Raw genomic sequence first — 24,351 nt, forward strand, 5'->3', positions numbered from 1 at the left:
TCCTACAGGTGTGCATTCTGGAGCTCTTTAGGACACCTGGTCAGCCCACACACTGAGTAAATGCTCAGAGAGCACCCCAAATGGGACAAACAGAGCACAGGGCCCATAGAGATCACAATCTACTCTCGGAGCACCCCATCTGACAGCCGTATTTGACCTAGCCACACCCAGGCAACAGTAGATGACTTTAAAAATGTAGAGGAAGGGGGGACTTCCCTGGTGGTCCAGTGGGTAAGACTCCACGCTCCCAATGGAGGGGCCCAGGTTCAATCCCTGGTCAGGGAACTAGATCCCACATGCATGTCGCAACTAAGAGTTTGCATGCCGCAACTAAGAGTTCACATGTCGCAACTAGGAGTTCACATGCCTCAACTAAGAAGTCCACATGCCGCAACTAAGACCCGGTGCAGCCAAAATAAATAAATAAATAAAAGGATAAAAATAAACCAATAAAAAAAAATGTAGAGGAAGGACCTCCTAAGTGCAGGACCCCCTGAACACCCTGGGCACATGCCCTGGGGTGGGACCCTGTTTTCCTTGGTCTAATGGTGGTGCTGGGCATGGATTTAAGTGCATGGCCAGAGAGTTGCACGTACCATTTCACAATGGCCAGAGGTTGGTCACATGGCCAAATACACCTGCTGAAAAAACTGGAAACTTTAGCAATTTCTATGGAAGCAGGAGAGAATGGAGACTAGGTGACGAGTAACAGTCATTACCATGTCCACTGCACAATAGAATGCAAGATAGTCTGGAAATGTGAATATCTAGCTTTCCTATACTCTAGACAGCAACAGAGAAAAATGCTGGGAAAGGCCAGAATAGCCCATAAGGCACATCAGTACCTATTAGGAAACAGTAGCCCCTAAAAAGATACAATCCCATAGGTGCGTGACATGGCAAATGGAACAAGGGCAGGATTTCAACTCCCATCTGTCCCTTAAGCCAGTTCCTCTTTGCACGATGATCACAACCACAAAGGATAGACCTGGAAATGGCTCTAGATTCAGCCACTGGTAATGTCACACACTCCTCCCCTTTGTCAACTACTTGGTGCTTTTTCAACACATTTCTCCATATTTATACAATACGTTAAAATAAGAAAAACATATAGCAGGTCTGATCTCTATCTCCTCCACACACTGAGAAAGGCTGTAACTCTCTGGGCCACAGCTCAGCAAATATTCCCAAGGAGAAGGTCTGGGGAATGTTAAGTTCATGTTATGTGTCTCATCTCTCTCAAAAATCATCACATTGCATTGCTTGCTAATGAATATCTACAAATTGTTGTTCAGTGTTTTGTTTTAAGTGTGGTCCACTTTGAAAATTTTAAAAATCCAAAAATCCACCTCTTCTCAAGATGTAGAAAAACTGAAGAAGGGAATTCCCTGGTGATGCAGTGGTTAAGAATCCACCTGCCAATGCAGAGGACACGGGTTTGAGCCTGGTCCGGGAAGATCCCACATGCCACGGAGCAACTAAGCCCGTGCGCCACAACTACTGAGCCTGCGTGCCACAACTACTGACGCCTGTGTGCCTAGAGCCCGTGCTCCACAACAAGAGAAGCCACCGCAATGAGAAGCCAGTGCACCGCGACGAAGAGTAGACCCCACTCGCCGCAACTAGAGAAAGCCTGCGCACAGCAATGAAGACCCAACACAGCCAAAAATAAATAAATAATTTTAAAAACCTGAAGAATATGGCTCCACCTTTACAACAAAAAATAGCCAAACTGGGACCTCCCTGGCAGTCCAGAGATTAAGACTGCAGGAGGCGTGGTTTCAGTCCCTGGTCAGGGACCTAAAATCCCACATGCTGCATGGCACAACCAAAAAAAAAAAAAAGCCAGATAATCTGAAATTTTTCCTTGAACACATCAGAGAGTTAAGTCTCAGGGCAAACAACTTACCTAAAATCTAAGGAAAGACAGACACTCTCAAGGTCATTCCTTATATTCAACTCCTTTGGGGACAGTCCACCTTCCTGACCAATCCTGCTATGGAGAAGCTCACCACTGCAGAGTTGGAAATAACATTGAGTCAACTGGAGGGAAAACAAAAAATAAAAATACAAAACAACAATAACAAAACAACCAGCATATAAATTCATTGTAAATAGAATGTCTGTCTTGGGAATTCCCCGGCAGTCCAGTGGTTAAGACTCTGCCCTTCCAATGCAGGGGGCGTGGGTTCGATCCCTGGTCGGGGAACTAAGATTCCACATGCCGCATGGCATGGCCAAAAATTTTAAAAAGTAGTAAGGTTGCCTTTAAGAAAACAGACAAAAGAGGCTGTAGTAAGAAAGGCAGGGTCAAAGTGCTAAGCTTCAAAAAGTCTTAAGGCTAGATAGGATCAAAGAAAGGGGAAGAGATGGTGAGAGGGCATCTGGGGGAGCAGAAAAAGCACAAGCTCAGAGGAAGAAACTGCAACAGTGTGTGCTGCAGTGAGTAGAGAGGACTGGCTGGAGCAGAGTCTGGGGAGGGCAGGAGGTACAGCTGGATTGGGATAATCAGGCCAAGAAGGGGAGGGCCTGCTAACCTGCACTAGGGGGACACACAGAACAAGATTACATTTAAAAGTTTCTCTCCAGGATGAATTCTCCAATGACGAATAAAATTTGAGTTCTGAATGAAGACTTTCCCACATTTCTCACATTCACAGGGTTTTTCTCTAACATGAAGCCTTCAGTGCTGCTTCAATCCTGAACTCTTGTTGAAGCCTTTCCCACACTCTGCATTTGTAGGGCTTCACCCAAGGGTGGATCCATTGATCTTGGGGTTTTCTTTTTCTTTTTTCCTTCCTTTTCTTTTTTTCTTTTGGATCCATTGATATTGATTTAAGCTGACTTTTTGCTTGAAGGCCTTGCTGTAGTCCTTGCATCTAAAAAGTTTCTCTCGGGCTTCCGTGGTGGCGCAGTGGTTGAGAGTCAGCCTGCCGATGCAGGGGACACGGGTTCGTGCCCCGGTCTGGGAAGATCCCACATGCCGTGGAGCGGCTGGGCCCGTGAGCCATGGCTGCTGAGCCTGCGCGTCCGGAGCCTGTGCTCCGCAACGGGAGAGGCCACAACAGTGAGAAGCCCACGTACAGGTAAAAAAATAAAAGGTTTCTCTCCAGTGCTGACTTGCTGGTGCTGAGTTGAAGTTAAAGGCTTTGCCACACTCTTTACACACCTGGAAATTGCAGATGTGTGAACTGATCCCAACATTTTTTTCTGATCTCTTATGTGCATGACATCTATTTTTCTTTCTTTCTTTATTTTTTTTGCAGCACGCGGGCCTCTCACTGCTGTGGCCTCTTCCGTTGCGGAGCACAGGCTCCGGACGCGCAGGCCCAGCGGCCATGGCTCATGGGCGCAGCCACTCCTATTTTTTATAGGAATTTTCTCATTATTTACTCTCTCCTTTGCTGAATCTCTCTTATTTTTCTTCATTCCATCCCTTATGAGACTTCCTGAAGGTCTCTCTATCTTGCTCTCTGATTCACAGGTAACTTGAAAACCAGGTCCCTGGGGAAGGTCTCTTAATGTTCCTCTGAGGCCAAGCCACGGGATTCACTTTTCTCAGAAATGTCTTATTTTGAGGCCTAAAAGCACAAATTCAGCCCTGATTTCACAACCTGAGAAAAAATAATAAATGCAAATGTTAGAGAGGGAACTAGATCATCAAAGATACAACTGTATGCTGTAAATGCACAGCTTTTGTATGTTTACAAATTGGTTTCACAGAGCATAGGGAATGAAGAAAGACAAGGAAAAGCCCTGGGACCCAAAAGGGAAAGGGGCTACATCTGGTCTCACGGCCAAAGATGCAAAAGAAGACGGGATAATTATGGTTGGTCCAAGAGAGTAACATTGTTGAAAATGGAAATCTGATCATGGGAATGGCCTCAGAAGACCAAAAAAGAATGAAAAGTGAAAAGGATATTGGGTTGGGCGGGCTGGTGAGACTCCTCATCATCAATTAAATGTCAAACAAAAAATTAAATCAAATAACTTAGATATTCCAACTTAGGGGTATGTGAGGAATGCTATCACGAAGCTTGCAAATTACCTGAAAACATAAGCAATATAAAAGATTAGAGAAAACCACACTGGGCCAGGAGAACACAGATCAAACTTCCACCCACACTGACTAACTAACCATAACTGCAAGGTAACATTTGGCCATCATGATTTAGCCCTAGGCCATGACAAAATTTCACAGACTGGATGGCTTAACAGAAATTAATTTTCTTATGGTATAGGAGGCTGGAAGTCCAAGATCAAGGTGCCAGCTGGCTGGTATCCTCTGAGGCCTCTCTCCTTGGCTTGCAGATGGCCAACCTCTTGCTGCCACTTCACACGGTCACCTCCCTATGCATGTGCACCCCTGGGGTCTGTGTCCTAATCTCCTCTTCTCATATGGACACCAGTCTGACTGGATTAGCGACCACCCTATAACAGCCTCATTTTAACTTAATTATGTCTTTGAAGATCCTGTCTCCAAATACAGTCACATGCTGAGGTAATGGAGGTTAGGGCTTTAACATATAAAGTTGGGGGGGGACACAATTCAGTCCACCTGCCATATGCTGAACCCATCCCGCGCCTAAGTACCGAAGCCTCACCACCTCCCTATGGACACGGTCCAAGCATGTTCCCTCCTCCTCGGCCCCAGCAGTTGCTATTCCCTCTGCCTGAAACGCTGCCCCAAAATATCAGCACATCTCGCTCCCTACTTTGGTCTCTTGTTCACATGTCCCCTCATCAGAGTCTGTCCCTGATCACTCTATCTATCCCTTTCTATACCCCTTCCCTGCTTTATTATCCTTCATAGCATTTACCATTACTTGCCATAAAAATTTATACATTGTGGGGTTCATCCGTGTTTAACATACACCCAGGAGTTTTAGAAATCATGTATGGTAAGGTCACAGACAAGAAGACAACTGCCTTGGAAAGAAGAAGTACTTACAGTTCCTGAAAAGAGGGGGCATGCCACACCATGCAGGGGGCCCATGGGAAGCACCATGGGGTCAGTCAGGAGGCAGAGGAGGGGGCAGAAAGCACAGGCAAAAGCCTCTATTACTAGAGCGGTGGGAAGTTGTTAGGTGGGCATGTCCTCCTGCTGGGCAGGAAGCAAAACACAGATGTTGGGGTCTGTGGTTGGAAGGTTTGTAATAGGATTTTTGCACATCCAAAGGGGAAATATAATCAACTTCGGCTGTTAGTTTGACCCTATGATCAATGGACGCCAAATCATCAATTACAACATTTCTAAATGTTGGTTAGAATATCCCACATTTTTGGCGTTACGCCAATATATTCAAATGTTGGTTAATAAGAGAATAAGCGAATGAGTTTCCATATGACTAGTTTATGCCTGTCCTCATGTACACCCATGTCCTAAGGGTAATTCTTGCTGCCACCACTCGGGTTCCAGGCTTCATCCTGTCCTCTCAGGCCAGGTGTACTTCTTCTCTGTACCTATCTTGTCTTACCTGAAACCTCTCAGAGGCTCCTTTTGGTGAATATAGATGGATGCATCTTTACCTCGGACACAGTTTCCATGAAGTACCTGCACTGGCTTACCTCAAAACTCAAGTGGACAGAGGTCAAAGGGAACAAAGCTCACCTGAGGCTTGGTTTTAAGGGACACAACCTGTCATCATCTAGCTTCTTCAATTCTTCTTATGGAGAAAAGTATGATTCTCAGTAGCTTAAGGCAGAGAATGATACATCAGCAAGATGGACTGATCGCAACTCCCATAAAGAACCTCTCCCCCAGGTTCTGTTTTCACATTTAACATTGTTTGTACTGGCAGCATGATTCTCTGCTCACAAGAGGAAGATAACAGGCACATCTCAGAATGCTGAGACAACGCAGAGATCATTCCAGTAAGGAGCCTGAGAAAACTGTAGGTTCCATGAACCTAGATTCATAATCACAGGATCGCAGGAAAGCATCCAGGAGAGGAAGCTGGGGGAGATAATGGATACAGGATTTAGAAGCCAAGAAGAAATGTGGAGCCCCCAAACTGTAAACAGAGTTCCCTAGAGACTACACACCAGAGATAGGAAAATGTTTATTAAAGATGCAGGCATCATTAGAGCGAGACTGAATCCATAGCCTGTGCTTTTCAACACCACTGCATCTCTCCGTAGAATGACTGTGCCGATTAAAGCTCTATTATCAAAAACCTCAATTCAAGATCCCCTTATCTGTCCCACAGGACAAGGAAAGGCTATTGATGTGATCTTGCCCTTTTAAGTACTTTATTCTTGTGTACTCAATGCTACCTAGCTTATGTAGAGTATTAATGTATTTCTATTAATACGACCCAGTAAAATTATACTCATAAAGTGACAGAACTGAATGAATCAATTTGCCCACTAAACAAACAAACAAAATGTACATACGGTGTGTTGAAAAACATACCTCCCAATATAAAACCAATCTAGAAAGAGTGACAATATACTGAAGTTCCCAGCCACTCTTGGCTAAGTTCTCCACGTATGTGTGGTGTGCCTTTAGTTTAGCCAGTGGCCCAGTACTAATACTAGTCTGATGTTTCCCTGCCTCCCCGGCACCATTACCTCATGCTCCTTGTCATGTGTTGACACTGGCTTAAGGATCATATTTTTAATTTAAATTAATTTTATAGGAGCCTAGACAAACTATGTGATGCATGCAAATGGCAGATATAACTATTGTGAATTATCAGTGTTCCCTCTGTGCGAACGGCTTACTGAGAGTTGACTGTGTCTGGCTTCATGTGATAAGAATAGACTGATGCTATTCGGTCTATTCAGTTCCCTCAATGCTCCTGGCAATGTGTGAGCAATGTGTTGTTTCCTAGCATGTAACTGCTTTTAATAGAAGGCAGCAAAAGTAACTACTCTTTGATATGTGATGTTATTAAGATATCTGTAGTTTTCTTTGAAAAGAGAAGCTGGTGTGATTAGGTACCTTTTGTTCCATTAACAGCAATAATAAAGATGCTATCACTCCTCAAAAAAAAAAAAAAAATGCAGGCAAACACTGGAAGACCTTGAAAAAGTCCTTAACTCTCAACCTCTGTTTTTTTCCTGTTTAGAAATAAGATAGTTGGACTAGACAACTTCAAATGTCCTTTTCAGCAATAAAGTCAATGAGTCAAAGGAACAAAACTGAAACAAGACTTACAGATGGTTTAACAATAAATTTTGATGACTCCCTACTACTATTTTTTTCCTAAGACATATCAATGGATTTTAAGATTCTTCATTAATTTTATCGCTCTGGCAAGGGTGGGGAGAAGGTAAGTTGGGAAAAAAAAAGAATGGTAGTCATGTTAAAATTACATCCCAAGTTATAAGGCATGTCCCAAATATTACAGTATTATAATAGTAACCTACTTCCAAACCCCACTCTGTGTCAACTACTTAGTTCATCACTGGAAAACAGGGATCCTGCTGTGGATTGATTCTGCGAGGTACACTCATTAATGACAATGCCTGCAACACAACAGCTGCCACTGGTTAGACCACAGATTCCCAACTGCATAAAACTATATGTGCTGGTGGATCTTTACACTTTAACTGGTTTGTTTTGAGACAAAATGATTGCTATTGTCACACCTAGTTCTCCTCCCTCTGCTCATACATCATGCATGAACAGCAAGACAAAAATCTCACAACCCAATTTCAGGTCTGCAGTTTCGCCAAGTTCATGGTATTCTGACTCTAAAGACTTCCAGGGGGACTTCCCTGGTGGTCCAGTGGCTAAGACTCCGCACTCTCACTGCAGGGGGCCCAGGTTCGATCCCTGGTCAGGGAACTAGATCCCACATGCTGCAACTAAAGGATCCCACATGCCGCAACTAAAGATCCCCCGTGCCGCAACTAAGACCTGGCACAGCCAAATAAATAAATAAATAAATAAAAAGACTGAAATAAAAATTTAAAAAAAAAAAGACTTCCAGGAAGGTGAGGGAAGCAAGGCACGTGGGTCATGGGAAAAGTTGTCAGATGATGCTAGACAACACATCTTTGTGGGTAGAAAGACTATTAAGGACAAAGAGTAGTTAAAAGCATGAACTGAAGGACACAAAAGAAAACACAACACAAATTCTCACACGTAAAGCTCATTTCACAGAGCTTCTATCCAATATTAACACAAGTAGTGATTTCTTGCAAATAGAGTAAATAGGTACTCCTTGGACATGGATGTTCTATTTCTCTTTGTACTTATTTGTCTGATACAGTAGATATGATCAACAGACTTCCACATGTGGTTGCCCTATACAAGATTTTCTTAACAGCAGCACTAATGGCATTTGGGGCCAGATAATTCTTTGTCGTGGGAGACTTCCCTGTGCATTGTAGTATATTTAGTTGCATCCCTGGCCTCTAGATGCCCACTAGATGTCAGTAGCAGCCCTATCCCCAATTGTGACAACAAAAAATGTGTCTAAACATTGCCAAACGTCTTCTAGGAGAAAGGCGCAAAATCACTGCCAGTTGAGAACCACTGACCTATACTGATATATTCACACATTCCTTGAAAGAGCAAGATGTGGTTGAGAATGAGAAGCAGAGAAGTATGGGTGCCGTTGAGACTTAAGTGGGAGATTGAGGAGAGAGAGCATAAAATCATAGATTATAACCAGTCACTGACAGAGTTTTGAATACTCACCTGGGGAACTTGGGTTTTGTTTTATAGACAAGAGAGAATCATTAAAGGAATTCCAGAAAGAGGGTGATACGATTTGATTTTCATTTTAAGGAAATTTTCTTGATCTAAGAATGAGAGAGGATTGAAAAGACAACAGCTATCACAAAACTCTGACGTGCTAACTATGGAAAATAGAGCAGAGGATGTGGAAAGGAAATGGCCAACCTGCTGCATCTGTGAAATGGAATCATTAAAACGTAGTCTATTTATAAGGGTGCAGGATAGAGAGGAACTGAAGATTTCCATGAGGTTCCTGGGCTGAACAAGTGGGCAGGTGGCGGAGAAAACAGGGGTTAGTGTGTACCTGTGGGTAAGGATAATAAGTTCATTTTTGTACATGTGGCTCCCAGATGTAATTTATTTTTATTTATTTATTTTTGGCCATACCACGCAGCTTGTGGGATCTTAGTTCCCTGACCAGGGATTGAACCCAGGCCCTCGGCAGTGACAGCAAGGAGTCCTAACCACTGGACCTCCAGGGAAGTCCCCCAGATATAGTTTAATCCAAATGGGTAAATAATCCTGTCACCTGGTGACACTGTATAGAGTTAGAAGAGGGACAAGATTGGATCCCTAGGTGACTGCTTATCTTTAGAGGGTGGACAGAAATGGAGGAAACTCAAAGGAGGCAGGAACTAACAAATCAGGAACGTCAGGAGAAAGTGGTGACCCGAGAGCCAAGAGGACATTTGCAAGGGGTGTAAATTATCAACAGGGATACATACTGCAGATGATGAAGCCCGGGAAGCCAGGCGCTGGTAGTAACCTCAGTTCAAGGAGTTTGGTGGGAGCAGAGGTCAGTTGCTACGGGCTGAGGAGCTAGTGGACAGACAGAAGAGAAACAGAGAGTAGCTGTCATGAACCAGAACTAGTCTTTCAGAACAACTCCCACTCTGCAGGGCAACAGCCTCCAGCCCCACCTGCAGGTGGAGCCGGCATCGAGGCTCTCTGGATGGACCATGTCCACCTCTTATGTTTGCGCTGAGTTGATTTTCAGTTTCCATATTAACATCACCATGTGCGGCTTCCCTCAGGTATATCTGTCACCTTTTCAGAATACTTTCGCTTTATATATCCTGGGGGTTCTTTTTGTTTTGAATCTTATTTGCCACCAGTTTCCAGCATATATCACTCCCCTCTTTTTCTTGTTTCCTCTTCACCCAGGCTTGTATTTTTCAAAGGAACATCAGGGAATCTGATCTGCCACCCGCAAGGCAGAAATAGTAAGGGAGCTTAGCCCCATTTGCCTGAATACCCTTTGAGCCTCCTAGGAAAATAATAAAATAAATTTGGGGCCTGGTAGTTAGATCCCTTGCACTCAGAGTTAATATTTTCTCAAAGAGAAGGGGTCAGAGTGAAAAGTCTACGTCGAGTTTTCTACCGGGTGCTCTTGTGGGAAGAGAAATCTGTAGTGTGAGACACAACCCAAGACACCAGCTGATTGTCTGCCAGACAAATGTACTGTTTGGCTTCTTCTTTCACACCAGTGCTTTCTCATTTCTCTTGATATTATCAACAGAATAAAGTTTATGTTATATACTTGACAATGAATAAGTTTTTATCGACTTTAGGGGGTACAATACAGTGGAAATCAGAAGACATCGGGTTTCCAGCTGCATTCATGCTAAGCACACTTTAGCCTGGACTACGTATGCTGGAAATGGGGGTAGAGGCTGAACAATTCAGTTGCTTAACTCCAATATCTATATCACTTCCACCAGACAAATATAGTCCTTCTTTCGGAGAAAAAAAAATGGTTAAAGCCAGTTCTTTTTGTTTTCTCTTTCTGCTAAAGTAAGGAAGCAATTTTCCACTCTATAAAGTAATTTACATCTCAATCACTGGGCAGAGGAATTGTCTTTCAACATCAGAGAATCTTCTCTAGGTCTGAACTCTGTCCCTCTCAATAGGTATTGGAACATTGTCCTACCTCTGAACTTTTCAGTTATGTGAGCCTATAAACAACTTTTATTAGTTAGATTTGGGTTTTCTGTCATTTGCAAATTAATTATACTGATCCTGGCTTATATTTGAAAGCACTGTTTTCTTGTACAGCACCTTAATATCATATTTTCTCTTAGTGGTCACACAAGCTCCTCATTTGTATTTCATCTCAGTTGCTTGAAGGTTAAGTGTCTAAATAGGTACCTTTCATGCCCTAACCTTAACTTCGTGAATCCCACCAGACTAATGTTTGTCATACCATAACACACCTTCCAAATTTGATGAAAATATACTCTCAGTTCCAGATTCTCCAGTGGATAATTTCCAATCTCTTTGAGTTATCTTCCAGATTCCCCTACCCTACCTATGTGAATTTTGGGTTTGCCACGTCACCAGTGTTTTAAGTCAGATCATGTGGAATGCCCAGGATATTTTCATATCTGCTAGAGACCCTTACTGGACATCCATTTCCACGTGCTATTTCTTAATCCTCCTAGACCACCTATCTTTTGCCATGTTTTGCTAATTCTCTCATTGTGATACTTCTAAAATTTGTCTTGCCATTCCACCACTCTGCCTACAAACATTTCCATCTTTGAAAGAGAATTCCTAGGGTTGATCAACTCCCATGATCCTCTTCTGTAAGTCTAAACTGTTTCTTCTCTTTCATAGTTCCATTTCCATGGGTTCTTATTCTTATTCATTGTCTCTCTCTCTCCCATTTTAAAATACTGAACTCATCTAACGTATATGTCACCTTCACTCTGGGAGCTTTTGAATATTTAGGATTTTAATGATCACCTCCTTACATTCCCAATTGGAAAGTCAACCCTATTTCAACTGCTGCCTGCATAACGTTGCCACTGGTAGTGTAGTGTTGCCAATCTCTCACTGATGCTCTTTCTTAGCATTTCTTCTTGGTGTGTCCCCCTGTCCAATTCCCTAAGTAGAGTTGGTATTCCAGAAGACTTCATCCTGGGCCCTCGTATTTGCCTGTACTGTCTCTGGGGGCAGTACTGTCCAATAGACCCTTCTGCATCAATGAAAATGTTCTACGCCTACACCATCCAATAAGGTAGCCAACTACCACATATAGTTACTGTGTGCTTGGAATCTGGCCAGTGTGGCTAAGGACATACACTTTAAATTTAATTTTAATACCCACACGTGGCTAGTGGCTACTGTATTGGATAGTGCAGCTCTAGATTACATTCATTTCTTCCCATGGCTTTAAATACCTTCTGTTCGTTTGACCACTCTCAAATGTACAGCTCCAGGTATCACTAACCCAGAGGTCCAGCCCATATATAAAACCACCTACTTGAAGTTTCTAATTGTACATCTCACACTTATTGCAAATGTTAATCCAAAGTAGAGTTCTAGACTTTTCCATCTCCAAACCTATTCCCATTCCAGTCTTATTCATTCCAGTAAATGGCACCACTGTCTAACTCAGCTGCTCAAGTCAGAAGCCAGAAAGCTATCCCTGATTCCTCCCTGTCCATTATCCTTGCATCTAATCCACTGGCAGCAGCTCACTGATTTTATTTCCAAAATATATCTTAAATCCACCTTCTCTTCATTTCCATTACCACCACCCTCTCCAGGCCACCGTCATCCCCAACTTGGACGGCTAGCAGTCTCCAACATGATCTCTACTTTCACTTTTGTCCCCTTACAACCCATTTTCTATTAGCAGCCAGAGTGTTCATCATCATCTTATAATCAGAATCAAACACGTCATTCCTCCACTGAATACTCTTCAATGACTTCTTTTCACTTAGGGTGGAATTGAATGATCTGGCCCATGGATCTGTATAATCCCAGCTGGTGCCACACATGCCCTGTTCGTCTTGCTAAAACCTGTTTTCTTGAACGTGCCAAACTCTTCACACATCAGGGAGTCTGCACAGCTGTTCCCTCTGCCTGCGGTTCTTCCTGTTCTTGGTACAAGAGGCTCTTTCTCATCCTCTGAGTCATACCTTTAATGTTACCTCTTAGGATAGGCCTCCTGTGAGCATCTACAGAAAGAGGGTCCCACTTTCTGTACCTTGTTCATTCCCTTCAGAGCACTTAGCAATCTTTAATAATCTTGTTCACTTGATTTTTTTTGGTTGGTCCCTTTAATCTTCACTAGATTAATGTTCCAGGAAGGCAGGGAGCAGGTCTGACTTATCATTCCTTTACAGCACCTGGCACAGTGCTTTGCATACAAGCAGGTGCTCGGTAACATTTGCGTAATAAACAACTTCCTCAAAACACGTGTTCACATCACTCATTTCCATTTCCTGGGTCTGTGTAGTAACAAAATAAAATTTTTCCTGCTTATTAGAGGTACTCTAGCTGGACTACACCAGACCAAGTTCTCCTTACTACATGGCCTTTGGCTTCAGCAGTCAGAAACTCCAGAGTTATCAGTATGTTTGTACTTTTCAGGAAGCAGAAGTTTGGTCCAAGCAGGCCTCTGGCTTCTCCTCCTTGCTCCTTTATCAACCATTATACTCACTGGCTGGGAGCTTATAAAGTGGGATGCCTAAATAGCAATGGAGCAAACTGCAGTCTGGAAAATGGCTCTAAAGGTGGAGAGTCTGGAATGGATGTTTCATCTGTTTTGGCCAGCGTTCTTCTTCTATGAATAGGGCCTTTGGTTCTCTGACTCTTCAAGATGGTTCATACCATTCATTAATATCCTGAATTTCTTCATAATTAATATTTTAACAGCCTGTATCCCCTTTTAAAAAATATTTTATTTTACAGACTTGATTTCAAGTCTGTAATCAAGTTAATTTTGGAATTCTTCACCTTCCCCTTACTTGCTGCGTAGAATCTATGAGTGCCTAGCATTTATGTTTGATCATGGACCTATGCAGGGCATTTGTGACCCTGACACCAAGGTACTGGATTATATTGCCACTGCTGATTGAGGATACCCAAAGGAGCGTGAAGTGACCACTTCTCCCTCCTTTGGTGATAGCCCCACAGCTTACTTTGGGACGTAGGTATTATGGTGATGAGAAGGGGACAGACTAGGAGAGAATTTAGGATAGTGGTGCTATGAGAGGGGTTGTAGCTCTACAAATTTTTATGAAAAAAAATTCCGTTGGTTTACATTTTCCCAGTCCCAGAGTACTCTCTTATAACACAAGGGCAATCAGGTCTCCCAAGACTGCACAACCCAGACTGTCTCCATTGCTTTCCTTAAGTTACCTTAGTGACCTAAAGGAGGCCAACAACTTCTGAGGAAGAGAAGGTCCTGGAGTTGGCAAAGTAATAGCAATATCACTATATCAAATATGGTTTTAAGTGGGGTAGACTTATGGAAAGTAGTATTAATAAATACTTGTGCGGGCATGTACCCAGAAAGACACAGAAACAACGCATTGACTCTGAGAAGGACTGGAAGACAGGAGTGACAAGGAAATTTACTTTTCGCTGAACACCTTTTTGAACTATTTCAATTTTTTTTTATCATGAGTATGTTATAGCTAGTCAAAAATAAATACGTTTCAAAATTTGAAAAACATAAAGAAATGCAGTGTTGGTCCTCAAAGAGTCATTTAGCCAGACTAACAGGCATGAGACTATTAGAAAAAATAGAAGATAGCACATAATTAAATACCAACTTGGGTGGTACTGACTACAATTAGAAAATGAAGAGAGGTCTGTTCACCTGAAGGAGCTGAGTCTTAGATGAGGAAAGGAGACTTTTAGCCCAGGGAAATTTGAGCAAATAAAAACAGGCAGAAGCAGAAATGTGCACAGATAAAGAACAATAGATTCGGGAGTCAGATAGGCCTGGTTCCAATCTTAACTCTAAACTTTACTACCTGAGTGAACTTGAATGAGTTTATAACCTCTTTCAACCTCAGATTTCTCATTTGTAAAATGAGGATAAGAGTACCTACCTTATAGGATTAAGAAAAGTTAAGGAATGTATGTAAAATGGTTAGCACAGTACCTGAAATAGAGTAGGTGCTCAACTAAATGTTGCCTAGTATGAGTATGGCTGAACAGAGAGACCAGTCTTGCTAGAGGACAGGGTATCCACTCAGGAGAAGGGGCAAGACAATACTGGCTATTACAGTTACAGCAAACTGTGGGCAGTCATCTCATCTTGTGGCTGGGGTTCCTGCAGCATAAGAATTATAAACAAGTATCACCATTATGCATTCTCTAATGTTCAAGAAAGTGAGAAGTCTGACAGTTATAGGGTTTCTCTCTAGCATGGCGCCTCTGGTGCATAATCAAAACAGAATTCTGACTGAAGGCCTTCCCACAGTCATTACATTTATAGGGTCTTTCCCCAGTATGGATTCTCTGATGACGAGTAAGGTGTGCCTTGCAAATGAAGCTTTTCCCACAGTCAATACATTCATGAGGCTTCTCTCCAGTGTGGACCCATTGGTGCTGAGCAAGATCCAACTTCCACATGAAGCCTTTCCCACAGTCCTTACATTCATAAGCTTTCTCCCCGGTGTGGATTCTCTGATGTCGAAGAAGGACTGGGTTCTGAGTAAAACTTTTCCCACATTCCTTACATGTATATGGTTCCTCCCCGGTGTGGATTCGCTGATGTTGTGTACGGCTTGCGTTCTGACTAAAGCCCTTCCCACATTCCTTACATTCAAAGGGTTTCTCTCCAGTGTGAATTCTCTGGTGCCTAATCAGGTTTGACTTCCAAATGAAGGCTTTAGCACATTCTTGACAAACGTAGGGTTTCACTCCAGTGTGAGTCCTCTGATGTACAATGCAGTGTTATCTGAAACTGAAAGTCTTCCCGCATTCCTTACATCCACAGACTTTCTTCCCAATATGAATTCTCTGATGTTGATCAAAGTCTTCATTTTGAACAAAACACTTGCCACATTCTTCACATATATAGAATACCTGCTCATGTAGACTTTTCTGAGGTACAAGGTGGGTATAAACACCAGCATCTTTCAAATGCTCTCCTACTGAGGTCATCTCATCCTTGACAATCACTTCTATAATGTCACATGTAGTGTTCTCCACACTTTCCCTATTGGGGTAGGCAGGCCATCTCATTAACCTGCTTTTCTCCTCTTCACAGGTTTTTCCAAACCAGAATTCCTGGGAACCACAGCACTGGGGTCCACCTGATAGCACCATGTGGTCCTGTGCCTCCTCAAAAGTATCCTCCTTCAGAATAAAACCTTCTTTCTCACTCTTGGACACAGACTCTGAAAGAAGAAACCAGAGCTGCAAATGTCATCATTACCCATGACAGAGTGACTGAGGTCACCAAGTGGGATTAATATGTCCATTTTCCTCCAAGTGCCACCCCTGTGTCTAAGTGGCCCTGACGTAGCTGAAAACGGCGAAACAGAGCTAACATACAGAAAGCAACAAAAATCAAAAGGCAGAAATTAGGCAGACAGTCCCTGAGGGCTGAGGGCTCTGATTTCCAGCACCAGAGCAAGCATGGGGCCGGCAGGTGGGGAGTTGGGGGCGGGGGGTGCTCTTGGGAAATAGTTGAATTGAATTCTAAGGGAGATAAGTCAAAATTCCTTCTAGGTAGTTCAGTTTATAACATGAGAAGAACTAGCCAGGATTCAGAACAGAGGACCTGTTCAGAAATAAAGAATATCTGTGGTATACCTGGGGACCCTGAGCTTATCACACACGGTGGGGAGCACAAAGAAGACTCTCTTATACTTTTCAACACTGAATGGAAATAAAGTCTTCTCATTCAATCCAAACACCGGGTCCCACCATGAAAAGTGCTTCCCTGAATTACTTTAGGCAGTGTTGGCCAAAGTGTCTCTTTGTTCCATAGTGTCTTATTCAAATCTCTGTTACAGCATCACATTTTGTTATAATTATACATTTTTGTATAATGTCTCATCAGACTGTGAGCCTTTCCGGGATAGGAGCCATATATTACTTGATTTCTGATCCCTAGCAATGAACACAATGAGAAAAATACAGCATTTACCTTTTAACATATTGATTGACCACTGCAGCCAGATAGGTAAGCCCTCTGTTCAGTTTGAGCCTAAGATGAAAGATCCATCCAAATTTAATTATCTGCACTTGTCCAAATAAAAGTTGGAAGTTTAGAGTTTACATTTCCTCTGATTAATTAGTTGATTTGGGGATTTTTAGAGGGTCTTTTATTTAGAACATAAATGGAATGGAATTTTAACACTTTACAAAGGAAAGACAGGAGAAAAATGTGTGACTGGGAGAAAAGTGCTCATTTCCCTCTCACTTACCGGTACAAATTAGGCTTGGACCCTCTCCTTGCAGTTTCGGTTTCAATGGCTCTTCTACCTGCTCAAGATGGGAGATCCCAGCAGGCTTTAGAAATGGATATCCTGCCAGGATCAAGATATAAATAAGGCTGACTCAACTGGAGGAGTGGGGCCCATTAGGAAAGGAGCTGAGACGGAAGTGGTAGGGGAGAATGAAGGTCGGGGGAAAGACTGGTAAAACAGTGACCTGAAACTTGAGAGTAATAAGAATATAAAGGACAGGAAATAGAGGTTCAGGGAAGTTGTGATTCCATCAGTTCACCAATATACAAAAAGTTATCACTCATTTTAAAATGTCAAGAAGAAACAGGAAAGACTAAGGTCTCTTCTGCACCTGCCCCTAGGAGCTGAAAGCCAATTCACATAGCAAAGTATCAGGATAGGAAAGAACTGCAAGGAGCTGTCCCTGAGGCTATGTTGGGAAAGCACCACCTCTTACTTCCCTTCCTTCCTATCTATTTATCTACTGCCTTCTCTTTTCACAAAGGATCAACAATGGGTCTCTCATGTCTTATGGCATCCATAAGAAATGGCCTCATAGCCTCATTCAGCCATTCCCAGAAGTCACTTCTTGCTCTAACAATAAACACCTCTATTTACAAAGGTCCACTCTAATAAATTCTTCAGACTTAGCTAAGATTGGTCTCTTTGTAACTCCCAACCAAATCCTCCTAAGAAACAGATCAATTCTGCAATTTCCAAATGATGACCTTTCAGTGTGATGAATTGGGAGATTGGGACTGACATATATACACTAATATGTATAAAATGGATAACTAATAAGAACCTGCTGTATAAAAAAATTAAATAAATAAATAAATATATATATGGAGAGGACTTAAAAAAAAAATGATGACCTTTCATGCTGCTGAGGCAAAGGACTACATGCCTCGTGAGTACTCTCTTCTTTAAGACTTTGAGTAGGGACATGAGCTCCAAGGAGGGCTGCTGCAAGTCAGGGAGTTAAGGGTTTTGCTCAAGGAATAACTTAGCTGTTAGCTTTCTGCCTAAAGCAGAGATGAGAATGCCCTTGAGTGGCAGGGAGAGTAGGTACTGAGATGCTGAGAGAATGTAGAGGACACTGTAGGTGCCTCCCTACATCCATTCTACCCCTCCCCCACTAGGGAGTAGCCAGGCCCTTTGGGTGGGAGTGATCCCAAGTCCAGCTCCTGGTACAGGCCCTCACTGAGCTAAGCCAAACAGGTTATCCCATCCCACTCACTACATGAGAGATCCTTTCAGGGACCAGCAATCCAGGCCAAGTCAATCAGTGCAGAGCTTTTCCCTGGCTGTAGAGACCGATTTAGAGCTGGCATAAGACTTAAGATGGTGCAGCAGAGCAATACTTGGGACTGTGATTCACAATGGTTAAAGCCTAAGGAAGGCCTGCTCTGTTCCTCTCCATCGGTGTGAAGAAGCACAGTCCTGGTTACAACTACCGATCACCTTACAACCACGAGAGGAGCCAGACTGTAGACAAAACCAACATACGAGGAGACAGAGAAGAGCAGAGACTGAAATTCTGATCCAAATGTACCTGCAGCCCATTCTACCTATGGACTTGCCAATTACACAAAACAATAAATTCCTCTTTTTTATTTAAGCCAGTTTGAATTGGGTTGTTACTTGCAATCAACGGTATCCTAACATGGAAAGACTTCCAGACACAGCAAGGAACTGTGTGAATGGGGAAGTTGAGGGCACAGCTCAAGTCACCTGTGCCCACAGAAGAGCCTCTGTGGGAAGAAGATGAAATGGGGCCAGGGGGCAATAAGAGGACACAGTTCTCAGTAGGAAATTAGGAGCAGGGAAGCCCTGTGTTGGGCCTAAACAAATGCCAGGGCTTTCCCACCAGAAATCCCTGAGGAACAGGAAGTATTTGGCTCAGGGTTATTTAGACTTCTTGATTTCTAGTGATAAAAATGGCCATGATAAGGGCTTCCCTGGTGGCGCAGTGGTTGAGAGTCTGCCTGCCGATGCAGGGGACACGGGTTCGTGCCCCAGTCTGGGAAGATCCCACATGCTGCAGAGCGGCTGGGCCCGTGAGCCATAGACGCTGAGCCTGCGCATCCAGAGCCTGTGCTCCGCAGCGGGAGAGGCCACAACAGTGAGAGGCCTGTGTACCGCAAAAAAAAAAAAAAAAAAAAAAATGGCCATGATACCCCAAAGGGCAGTCCGAATCTTCTGCTGGAAGATTATAAGCAGGCCAGGAAAGTAGAAAGGCCACCTCAGATCAGAAAGGAAACAGAAAAGTCAGGGAGTAAAGATACATAACGGCCCTGAAAATAACAGTGGAGATGGGGAAGAGGAAAAACAGGTGCATGAAGATGGCAGACAGAAGAGCCCGGATGAATACAGCAAGGACTCAAGATGGAAAACCATGGGAACACAGAGGAAAACAAGGAATCCCACTGGTGTCTACAGCACTAGGTTAAGAGAACACACCCATGACAATTTAAAGATTAAGACAAGGGAACTGGTCAGATGACTGGCACATGTATCCTCACTCACCTGAGGAGATGCCCCTCGGGCCCTCTCCATCCAGAGCTCCCTGAGGAGCCAAGCTCCACGGTGCTTCGTTCCAGCTGGAAAATCAGAGCCGGCTTGGGAAATGGAAATGCTGCTTGACAGGAAGGAAATGGGACAGGTGGGTGAGTAGGGTGACACAGAGCAACCCCAGGGCTCCTCCCAGGCCTGTGTCTTCAGGGGTGGGAGGGGAAAGAAGGGAAATTACTAGGGAGAACAAGAAAAAGAAGTCCGGGGAAAGGGACAGGAGACCCAGGGGAGAGGGGCCTGGAGGCTCACAAAGGTCAGGAAACAGAGAGGAAGGGGCGCTCAATAACAGCGTGAGTGAGCAAACAGATGACTTCACTCTTTGAGGAACTGAGCTTTCTTGTGCTCTCCCTCTCCGAGAGCTCTCAAGCTCAGACGTCTGCATGAGGATGGTTGGTATTGGGCTGGGTCTCCCAAACTGAGGTGGTGGGAACTGAGGGCTCAGAGGGGCACCAGGAATCTTCTCTCCTCCCACTGTATCCACAGCACATGAGTCAGGAGAACACCAGCTCTCAGCCGGGGGTAAGGAAGTCCTATGTGAGGCCTGAATTGATACCAGGACTTCCTACTTCCCAGCAACCACTAAGGTTGGGTCATTAAGAATACAAGAGCCTGAAGCTGCCACTCAACTGAGGTTATCAAAGACTCCTGAGCCTTTGAGGAAGAAGGAGCCAAGAAATTCCAAAGGGTAGAGGCAGAGTCCAGAGGGAAAGACCCTTACCCAAGGAAGCCACGGCCCCATAATCCTCCGGCATCACATCCCTGTACAGGGCCCTCTGAGCAGGGGTCAGGCCGGTCCATTCATTCTCAGAGAAGTAGATGGCTACATCCTCGAAGGTCACTGACTCCTGAAACAACATGTGTTTAAATGCCCTAGGACAATCCCAGGACCCAGGCCTGGAGTCTGGGTAGACCCAGGCACTAAGAGGTACTGGAGGGGATGCCCACTGAGTTTCTGGATTCTGAATGTCTAAGGGAACTCGCAACAGATTTTTGCCCCCTACTTACAAAGATATAAGGGATCAGCTACCAATCTTCTCATGTCTCTTCATTTTTACTTCAGCAAACATCCTCTCATCTTTTTCATGAGTCTCTGCAAGTTTTCCCTTTTCGTTCCCATATGTGCTCTAAGTGCCAACCTTTCTCCACAGTGTATCCTCCTTCAGAGGTCACCAACCCTTGATAACAAGAGCAACTGACATTTATTGAGCCTGTGCCAAGCACTTTACATATATTACTCTGGGCACGCCTCACAGAATGTGAGAAGGACATTAGACCTATTTTACAGAAGGGAAACTGAGGCTCAGAGATTAACAACCCCCGAGTTAAAGAGCTGAGACAGAACTCAGGCCTGTGGGACTCTCTGGCTCTTACCTACTATGGCACACTGTCTTCTGTCCTCACTCCTGCCACCCCTGCTGCCCCTGTCTAGGACTCTTGCTCTTCTCTCCCTCCCAGTCACTGCCACCAGCCAAAGAGGCAGCTAAGGGCCCCTCAGAACACTCAGGCTGCTCGAGAGGCTGTACTCAACAGGGCAGAGCCCAACTCTGACTACTCCCTAACGCACCTACCCTACTCTCTTCCCCACATCCCAGTCTCAGTGTTCCTTTTTCTGTATTTCTCGGAGCCCTAGCTCCTGCACCTTTTCTTTTCTTGCCTTTCTCTCTCACTCTCTTCCTTGAGAAACACAAACAGTGCTAACTTGGAGCCATGAAGACTTCTTATAATTCCCAGCCACTGCCTCATTCAGGGTCTCAATCTCAATACTATGGAGGGGCCAGTTCTGGTCCATTCCCATCAGTCCTTGCCCGGCAATGTTCTCACAGCAACTTCCCCAGCATTCCAAGGCTCAAAGACTTTGGCTGGCTCACTTTTGCCTGCCTAAAAAAGTCCAACTCCTCTGAACTGCAGACAACTCCAGTCACATTCAGGGACCCAGCTTACTTCCCAAGGATCATCCCCTGCAAGACCACCCTCATGCCCTATACTGTCACGGTTCCGTTATGAACCCAAACCCTTTCCTTGCCCAGATCTGTATCCTTGGACCTACACCCCCCCGTCCCCCCCCCCCACCCCCGGCCTGAAGATCCAGATCCTTCCTCCTACTCCTGCAAGCTCATGTTCTTCTCAAGACCCACCTCAAACAAAACCAGCTCTGTAAAACCAGTCGTGGAAATTCTGGCCATTCGTCGCCGCACACAGCGCTCTGTGTTGGGCCACCTCTGCCTCAGAATTGGCTCATGCCTGTGCATCTGCACGTGTGCTTCCCCTGCCGCCACAAGCCTGGGGGATGTCGAATCCACTCTGCCCCTACCTGTTCCTCTGGGCCCTCCACTCTGGGCTGTACCACGGTTTATCGGTAGCCGCACTGCCTCCTCTCCGCCCCTCATGTGGGCCTAGAGCCCCGGGCAGAGCCGAGCCAGCTTCGTGGCGCCGGCTCAGCGCTCACCGAGCCCGACCGGGTACTACCCGGGGTCAGGGAGGGACGCTCCAGACCCGGGCGGGGCTGACATAGCGGCCCCCCCCCCCACCCGGGAGCCGCCCGAACAAGAGCCACGCTCCAAGCCCCTACCAGCCCCATGCCCACCTCCCCACTTTCTGCGTGGGCCAGGTCTCTGCATGCGAGAGGCAAAGGCTGCAGCACGCTCGCCATTCCGGCTTCTCTAGGACGGTGGAGGGCTCCGCGTCTCCATGGTACTCCCTTCTCGCCACGCAAAGTCGGGAGGGGAGAGTGATCCAGCTCTCCTAGAGACACAGAGCGCTCCGGGCCCTGCAGAAATCAAGGAGAACGGTAGCGGGGTGGGGGTGGGGGGAGGCTGGGGAGGAGGCTTCCTCTGGGAATCCTTTCCGGGCCCTTTTCTTCCTACTGACCACTCTTCTCCACCTCATTGAACCTTTGTAGGGGGTCCCCTGTCAATTATTCCAATCCCCATCCTATTCCTTCATTCACTTCCACCATATGCCCTCATATCTCTTAGCCTCTTAGTGAATGAACAGCCCAATACCTTTATAATGGCATCTCACTGCCGGCAAGTACCTCAAGTTCAGCCTCCTGTTTGATATAGCAGAACAGCAGGGCCCAGAAAGGTGAAATGAAATGTCCCATATCATGTCGTGAGTTGGTGACAGAGTTGAGACAAGAATCCAATTTGCCCTTTAAGTCCTACACTGGCTTCAATGTCACCTGGTACATGAGATGCAGACTAGGAGTAAGGTAATTAACCTGGGGCCAGGCTGTCAAGAACCCAGGTGCTGTGGATGGGTTTCCTTCTCTTCCTGGAAAAAAGAAAACTTGAAAGCTAGGGAGGAAGAGGAGCCATAAATAAGCCCAGCTCTAAGTTAATGAGACTATTTCTGATCTAAAGGTAGAGTGAAATAATTTTTTTCCCTGCATCTCCATTTCAAAGGTACTGCTGTTGACTCCTAGGGGTTAGGCAGTGGGCAGGAAGTGGCTAGCACTGGGGGAGAAGTCAATATCACTCAGAATTGGAACAAAGGGCAAACAAGACTCAAGGGATAGCCAGTGTAGCCGGTCTAGAGCATGCCCAGAGGAACCACAGCAGGTAAACAAATTCTTTCGCCGGTGCACAGTTGCTTAAAGTTCTGGGCCATGTATGGAATGAAAAGACATGAGATCTGACGGCACCTGAAACCCACCTGAGCCCTGTGGGTCAACCCAGCGACTTCTCTGGTGGTCCAGTGCTTAAGACTCCGCGCATCCCTGGTGGGGGAACTAAGGCCCCACATCCCACATACTGTGCAGAGCGGCCAAAAAAACAAAAAAGAACTCATCCCACCCTCCAGCCCACCACGTAATGTGCAAATGAGGTGAGCCTTAAGTGGTGGCTTCTCTCAGCGTGCACGCATTGGAAACAGCAGCGGTCTAAGCAGATAGGTTAGGGGGTCCCCTGAGAAAGAGAACAAAGAATGACTTTCTTGAGAACCCATTCTGGCCTAACCCATTTTGTGATCTAAGCCCGGGTGCAACGCTTGCCCTTGAACAGGTCTCAGTAATTAATGATCTTAAAGGAGGGAATGCAGAAACACCGGAGGACCAGTCAAGAAACCATAGGGCAGCCTTGGGGCAGCCTCCTGGTTCTTCAAGGGATATACGTAATAACATATCTTTGAGTTCTGCAGGAACTAAGCCCCCCCCCCCCAAGTGGAGGATGGAATTAAGATGTCAACCTTCCTGAATTCCATCAACTAAAGCTTGGACTCTGTCAACCTTTGCCCGGATTCTATGCTAAATTCTGCTCCCCTCAAGCCCCCTCATGAATATGCATGATATGCATGTATCATTAGCTTAAACCTTCCCCAACTTTGCTGTTCAGGGTGACACTGCTTTGGGTAAGAGCTCTGGTGTTCTCCTTACTTGCTGCAAGTAATAATAAAGCCTTCCTTCTCCCGATCACAGTGGGCGGGAAGGAGTCAGCCCTCTCCGACACGTCTTCCCCCCCTCAGCCCCACTCCCTTACTGATTGCTCCGCAGACGAAATGAGAGACACACAACCGTCTGCGCAAAGCTCCGCCGACTTACGGAGAGAGGGCGCCTCAGGACTGAGAACTGCCTGCGGCGCCTACCTAAAGACGCCTTTACGGAGGCGGCGGGGAGCGGAAGTACGTCACCGCCTTTCCGGCCCTCAGGCCCCAAGGCCTCTCTAGCAGGCCCGGAGGTCGCCTATGCTGATTGTTGATCCTCCTCGTCTGCCCCGCCCACCATCCCACCATGGTGACTCCACCCCCACCCTCACCCGGAGGTGCGGCTGGAGTGGGGAAGGCTGAGACTTGACGCAGGCCTGTGGTCCTCACTCTGCCCTGCTGGGCCCCGGCCATTCCGGAGGACTGGGAGGGCAGCCTCGTGGGCCGATTTCCCAGGGGCAGGCC

The 24,351-nt window shown here is 45.3% G+C and overlaps 2 protein-coding genes and 1 non-coding gene across 8 annotated transcripts in view; 1 reads left to right on the forward strand and 2 right to left on the reverse strand.

The window, feature by feature from the left end:
- The window catches only part of GASK1A (golgi associated kinase 1A), an 82,413-nt gene extending 79,352 nt beyond the window's left edge, over positions 1–3,061 (reverse strand). For 3 of the 6 annotated variants that reach the window (XM_060022239.1, XM_060022241.1, XM_060022238.1), the window contains exon 1: positions 1,910–3,061. The gene's annotated coding sequence lies outside the window, so the exon portion shown is untranslated. The remainder of the gene's footprint in view (positions 1–1,909) is intronic. The other 3 variants (XM_060022243.1, XM_060022240.1, XM_060022242.1) reach the window with 3 other exon arrangements.
- ZNF662 (zinc finger protein 662) lies at positions 3,055–22,241 on the reverse strand. Its single transcript, XM_060022248.1, is given in 6 exon segments — positions 3,055–3,614; positions 9,418–15,837; positions 19,423–19,490; positions 19,492–19,531; positions 20,186–20,312; positions 22,052–22,241. Coding segments are annotated over 5 exon segments (1,329 nt in total). The 5' UTR covers positions 22,118–22,241; the 3' UTR covers positions 3,055–3,614; positions 9,418–14,809.
- Positions 7,723–7,795, forward strand: TRNAE-CUC (transfer RNA glutamic acid (anticodon CUC)). The gene has a single exon. It is a non-coding gene; the product is annotated as a tRNA-Glu (tRNA).
- Positions 22,242–24,351: the final 2,110 nt, after the last annotated feature.

This window comes from Delphinus delphis, chromosome 10, assembly GCF_949987515.2.
Source record: "Delphinus delphis chromosome 10, mDelDel1.2, whole genome shotgun sequence".
In the NCBI taxonomy this organism is placed as follows: Eukaryota; Metazoa; Chordata; class Mammalia; order Artiodactyla; family Delphinidae; genus Delphinus; species Delphinus delphis.